Raw genomic sequence first — 6,156 nt, forward strand, 5'->3', positions numbered from 1 at the left:
TCCCTATTTACCTTCTCGCCATTTATTTTCTGTGCTAAATACGCTTAGTTATTTTCTTATTCACGTCACATATCGCGACGATTACTCAATACTCTTTTTTTAACAAACCATAGGGAAGACTAGTCAAGTATTGAGCTGGTAAGTGATCGCTTGACTGATTGATATGGTGACATATAGGCAAAGCAGAATTTTGCGTTGAAATCAAAAGTGTTAATGTTACAAATGTTTTGATTATTTTTTAGTATTTATATAGTAGTCACTTGCAGTTCCCTTGAAAATTCTGAATATTGGCTCCAGCTCATCGGCACGGGCGTTGGCCGGCATTGGCGGTCGGTCACCGCAGACGCTGGCAACAGAATTGGCAGAAATTCTAGCAAATTATCAGCTGCGTCTGATATAAATACATACGTAAACAATTGAGCATGATTTTAATATATATATATAATTTTTTTTTTTTAATTTTGAGTTTACGCTGTGAATTTTTAATTGCTGTAATGATTAGTGTATCAACTCAAGCAAGTGACCAACATCGAAAAGCCAACAATGGCTAAAAAATGGTTACAAATTAAAAAAAAAAAAAATTATATTTTCTGTGAAAATTTTCACATATAAATTGCATGAAGCTTAGTAGAATTATCATCAGTTGTTTTAGAACAGCTTACAGTCGTCAATCCTACAGATACAATAATACGCAATACGCATTCAAAAATGTTTAAATTCGTAAGTAAAAAAATTTTATATTTTTAATTTTCTAAATTTTTTCAATTCCTTTACAGCTCGCCATCTGCTTGTTCGCCATGTTCGCTTGCGCCGCCGCCAAGCCAGCTGTAGTGGCCGCACCAGTGGCCTACACTGCCGCTTATACTTCACCTTATGTGGCTGCCTCGCCCTACACCGCCGCCTACACAGCCGCTTATACTTCACCTTACGCCGCCTACACGTATCCTTATGCTTCTGCCTACAGCTATCCATATGCGACTGCTTTCCTGCGTTAATGTTTATGCAGACGTTTAACACTGGCGTTACTTAAGGAATATATGCGATGACACATTTTTATGGACTTGATTAGCTTTGTTTTGTTATACATATGTATTGTTGCTTTGTTTTTATAACTTATACTTTTTTCGGCTTTATCTGTACTATTTTATAAGTTGTCTTCTTAATTCTACGCGTCCCTTCAATGTTTCCATGCAAAATAAAATGAATATAAAAAACTCAAAAAAAAAAGAAATAAATAAATAAAAGCTTTAATTCATGAAACAAAAAATTTTGTTTCTTCTCATTTTCATTTATTTTATTTTATACATACATACATATAGCAGAAAGAGTCAGGATCATTCAAAGTTCTGGTCAAGGAAAATAATTCTATAGTCTTAAATAAAAATTTCAGCCAAGTTATGCAGCCAACTAAAAAAGAAAGGTACTATCTTATCAATTTTTTTTGATTTGCTTAAAATATAGTAAACAAGGTGCGCATCTCAAGATATCCTTTCAAGAAGCTTCATACCAAAAGACGTGACAAGGACTTATGGCGTCTTCTTTCTACAAAAAATTCAACTTTCATTAGTGTTTAGGCGTAGAGGGCACGGAGAAGGCAACATTTTTCGGTAGGAAAGAAAAAGTCGTTAGCCGCCTCAAAAAAAAAAACAGATTTAGTGAGGCTCTAAGGCGCGCCGATCCTATTCATATGTCTGATGCCTGATCTCTCACTGAATGAAATTATCTCCAATTTCTGACGGAGGTTTTGATGAACGAAGGAGCCACTTCAAAGTACAAAGGCTCGCATGCCTCGTTATATTGACTACATTACAGCGGCCAAGCCATTTCAGTTGAGTTCAACATAGCATGCCAGTCGCTTCGGTTCTGTGCCAACTGACACCAATGGACAATTCCAAGTCAAGCCAAGTAATTCTCTACCTGATCTCTCCAACACAGCCGAGGCATTTCTCTTCCTCTGCCACCAACAGCGGGTACCATGTGGGATCGAGTGTTTTTCAATAGAGTTCTGAAATAGGGTGTTCTTGAAAAGTTTTTTGAGATAGAACGTTCTCGAACTGGCTGCCGAGATAGGTCGATCTTTCACTCAGCAGTCGATATAGTGGCGTGAATCGAACAATGTTTGGTAGGTCAACTCAGAAATCTATAGTATTTATGTCAAACCAATAAAGTTTTTGTCCATAGTGCGGATTTGCGCTTCAGTAGGATCCTTTTTTGGTTCTTTTGTTATGGGTTTTCAGTTCTTTTACTTACTTTTTTTCGGTTATTCTGAGATTATTTTGCGGTTCTTTCGGAACCGTTTTTCGAGTATTTTGGAATCGAGTCTCGGTTCTTCCGGAACTCGTTTCCAGTTCTTTTGGAATCGAGTTTGGATTTTACCGGAACCGTTTTTCGCTGCTTCTTTTGGAGCCGAGTTTCGGTTACTCCTCGGTGCAATTAAAAAGAACTAGGATCGAAGAGGACACCTCCATTAATTGCTTACATATTCGCAGATAGCGACTTTATAATCCCCATGGAGGCTAGCTTAGGAAAATAATCTTGTAATTTACGAAGGAGATTTCAAAGAGCGACGCGTTTATGCTGTTGACGCTAAAACCTTTCACAATGGAAACCAAACCACAATTTTCCTATAATTCGCCAGGTCACTCCGAGAAATTCCATTTTTTTTCAAATCAATTTATGTATTTTTTATTATTTTCTCGCTTTTAGGGGCACTTCGCTTTTAACAATCCAACGTAAAATTTAGAACTTTACTTTTTCACCACAGGAATAGCGGCAGCAGCTACAGCTGGGGCAACGGCAGGAGCAGCGGCTACGAGCGGAGCCGGAGCAGCAGCAACTAACGGCGCCGCAGGAGCGACAAATCGTGCTGATGGTACAACAGCTGGAGCAGCATATGAGGCTACATATGGAGCAGCAGCAGCATAAGCGGCGGGGAAGGCAGCAGAGTGAGCGACGCCATGAGCCGTGAAGCTGCTGGCATATGGTGCGATGTAAGGCGCATAGCCGGCGGTGTAGGCGGCCGCCACTGGGGCGGCATAGGCGGCAGGGAAAGGCGCAGCTGCCAATGGAGCAGAATACGCCAGGGCGGCAGGCGAGGCCAGGAGTGCTGGCTTAGCAGCACCGAAGGCGACGGCGAAGAGCGCAACAAAGCAGGCAGTGAACTGGAAAGAGTAACGAAATACAGGTCCTTAGCTTTGATAGTTTGCAAGCAGCGAAATCCTTGTTTACACTTACCAGCTTGAACATTTTTTTAGAGGGTTTTGTAGAAATATTCCTTTGGCAGAAACTTAAAGTTGTGCGCTTACGGTGCGTCTGCAGACGAATATACTGAAGAGTGCTGCCATGATTGGGCCTTTTATACACGGAGCACGAGATCTTGCACAAATTTGGCAAATGAGCCAATAAAATACCAAATATGTACATAAATACAAATTTAAATAAACAAATTGCGATATTTGCAAAATTCCTTCTGATTTTTATTTATTTTTTCTTAATGTTAGCCCAGTTGACAGTTGCATGTTCAAAAATTATTTTGCCACCATTCGAATTCCTACAAAATTTTTGGCATTTATTTAGCTGATATCGCAGCGGTAAATTCCCCAAAATTCCGGTGTGCAAATAAATGGCAGAAGCTTAAAATGCAATGGAAATCGAAGCAAATCACGTACTTAGTTAGGCTACGCAATTTGTTGTTGGCGTTGATATTCACGGCCAACAGGGGCGACGTCGAGCACAAGTATTGTAGTTAGGTACTCTCAGTCGCGCATGCGCCAATCAAATTTTTATGCAAAACAGTTTTTGCGCTAGAAATCCTTATTTGTTGCTATTGCACTCGTATTTTTTGGCCTTTTAAGTATTTGACGCTTTGACTTAGCTCTCGCGTTTAGTAAATGTAGTATAAATAATGTTTGTACGCCAGTCACGTGACCCCGCTGTTTAGCCTCAGCAACAGCTGATTTATTTATTTTAATTTTTTTTTGTAAATTTTGTTTTCATTTGGCGGCTTCTTCAAGTGGTTCTTACTCGAAACGGAACCTATAAATATTTGCACGTTTAAAACTGGATCATTTTTTTGATTATAAAATTTATTTTTTTTTGCAAGCCGCTGGCGTTAATATAATCAATTTGATTAGATTCTTTAAATTGTGGAAGATGGCTTTCTTCAAGAACGTTCGGATGCGATTTTTCGAAAAAGATAAAAGATTATAAATGTTATATATGTACTTAGTAGAGCATACCAGAAAAAAGTTCGCCGTAACCAGTGTTGCCACTTTGGTAAATTGTTACCAAAATTGGTAGAAACAATTTGGGTTGGTAAAAAGGTAAATTTTTTTTAATTCTGGTAGATTTTTGTGTAATTATTTTTTTGAAAAATAAATAAAACTTTCGTTCTCGCTGTATTTTTAGTAGTTATCATTATATTAAAAATTTCTTTCCAAAAGTGTAGTGTACGTTATTGAATTAATTTTCGAGCGCTTTAAATATTTTCAATGATTATTTAAATAAAAAGCAAAAATTTACAGATATATATGTGTTTGTTCGCAAAAAAAATTTAAATCAACGCAATTGTTAAATGAAAAAAAAACCAAGACAGGCGGCAAGAAAAAAAAAAAAAATCAACGGGAATTTTTAGCTGCACGTGCCTTATATTACATTTACATTGAGCCCAAATGCGTCATTTGGGCGAGAAACCTCAAATCCGAGGCCAAATCACGCATTTCTCCATACAAATTCACATTTCCAGAATGACGCATTTCGACGCATTTACACAAAATCACGAACAAATGCGTTCCAATTGCCGTACTATTTTATTGAACGCACTCAGAAACAAAAGTTCCACAAAAGCTTTGGTTTGTCTTTGACATTTGGAATTTTTCAAACACAAAACAAACACAACGAAATAAATAAATCTTTGAAATTTGTGTGTAAAAATTGTTAATTTATACAAGAGCTTTACACATTTTTAGTTTAATCAAAGAATAATTGCCTTTTTGTGTCCAAAAAGCGTTAACAATATAATAAATGTAGTGTTTGTTTACATACATTTTGTTTTTGTCTTCCCTTTTCATTTGATGAGAAGTCAAAGCAAATGCGGATCAAGCAGTGTAAACACCTTCAAATGACTGATTTCAAATCACGCATTTTGGTCCAATGTAAATGTAATATTAAATTGTTATAAAAATTCAGAGTAAAAAGTTCGAAATTTAGACGAACATTTTTTGAATTTTTCTAAATGTTGTATTTACACAAAATAAAATACCAAAAAAGTTTTACTTGAAGAACATTCTGAATTAAAAATAATCTGTCACTGTATTGTCTACCTTTAGTTCCATGACTTTCGTTTTCGTTGAAGGTATAATAAGTTAAACTAAAAGTTCCTTAAAAACAATTTTAATTTTTATTGAAATAACTAAAAAAATTATAAAACTATAATTTTTATTAAAATAAGTAAAAAAAACGTTATTCGTAGATATTTTCTAGATTTGGTAGATTTTTTCCAAGCGGAAGGTAAGTATTTTTTTTCGTCAGTGGCAACCCTGGCCCTGAAATATTTTCGAAATTTTTTTGTCTGAACTTTTTTACCATTTCTTCGGCATTTACTGGCGAATCTTAAAGTAAGATGTATCGATATTCTTGTCTTGAGGAGACAATTTTTTGTTCTCAGTTCCTACCACCCTAATGTCTGCAAATCAAAGTTCTCCAAAAATCATTAAAACTTTGCAAAGCAAGTTTTTGATTATTATTAGATTTTTTTTTAAATATACCGCCAAATGTAGGTGGCACGAAAAAGTATATATATATTTTTTTAATTGCCTTGCAAAGATACTTTTGACTCAGGATGGTACGATAAACTTTTTTTGTTGCTTGTAAGGCGGTGCGGTCTAATGTAAATATTGAAAAAAATAAACAACCAAAATAAATTTTTTCTTGTGTAGATAAGTTTAAAGTAAAATATTTTTTTTCTAAACTATAGAGGATATTTGAAAAAAAAGTCGAAACATATCACAAAAATGGATCTAAAGTTTTACGTCGCCACCCAAGCGCAGATGGTTTTCTATGAAAAAATACACTCAGTGCCTTTGTTTGTCTAGGGGCGATCGGTATAGAAAACAAAAAAAAAACTTTTTAGATGTTGGGCGAACCATGTTTCTTCCG

General features: G+C 35.9%; 2 protein-coding genes across 2 annotated transcripts; one reads left to right on the plus strand and one right to left on the minus strand.

The window, feature by feature from the left end:
• The first annotated feature begins 612 nt into the window (after positions 1 to 612).
• LOC118755982 lies at positions 613 to 1,093 on the plus strand. Its single transcript, XM_036490772.1, has 2 exons — positions 613 to 720; positions 777 to 1,093. Exons 1-2 carry the CDS (start codon positions 709 to 711, stop codon positions 993 to 995), a joined length of 231 nt encoding a protein of 76 aa, XP_036346665.1. The 5' UTR covers positions 613 to 708; the 3' UTR covers positions 996 to 1,093.
• A 1,614-nt stretch (positions 1,094 to 2,707) lies between these two features.
• On the minus strand, positions 2,708 to 3,369 carry LOC118755983 (cuticle protein 16.5-like). The gene is made up of 2 exons (XM_036490773.1): positions 3,235 to 3,369; positions 2,708 to 3,161 (listed from the first exon to the last, which is right to left on the minus strand). The coding sequence occupies exons 1-2, from the start codon at positions 3,244 to 3,246 to the stop codon at positions 2,748 to 2,750; spliced, it is 426 nt and encodes a 141-aa protein (XP_036346666.1). The 5' UTR covers positions 3,247 to 3,369; the 3' UTR covers positions 2,708 to 2,747.
• Positions 3,370 to 6,156: the final 2,787 nt, after the last annotated feature.

Source organism: Rhagoletis pomonella, unplaced genomic scaffold, assembly GCF_013731165.1.
Source record: "Rhagoletis pomonella isolate Grant_MI unplaced genomic scaffold, Rhpom_1.0 Rhpom_scaffold_08206, whole genome shotgun sequence".
Taxonomy (NCBI): Eukaryota; Metazoa; Arthropoda; class Insecta; order Diptera; family Tephritidae; genus Rhagoletis; species Rhagoletis pomonella.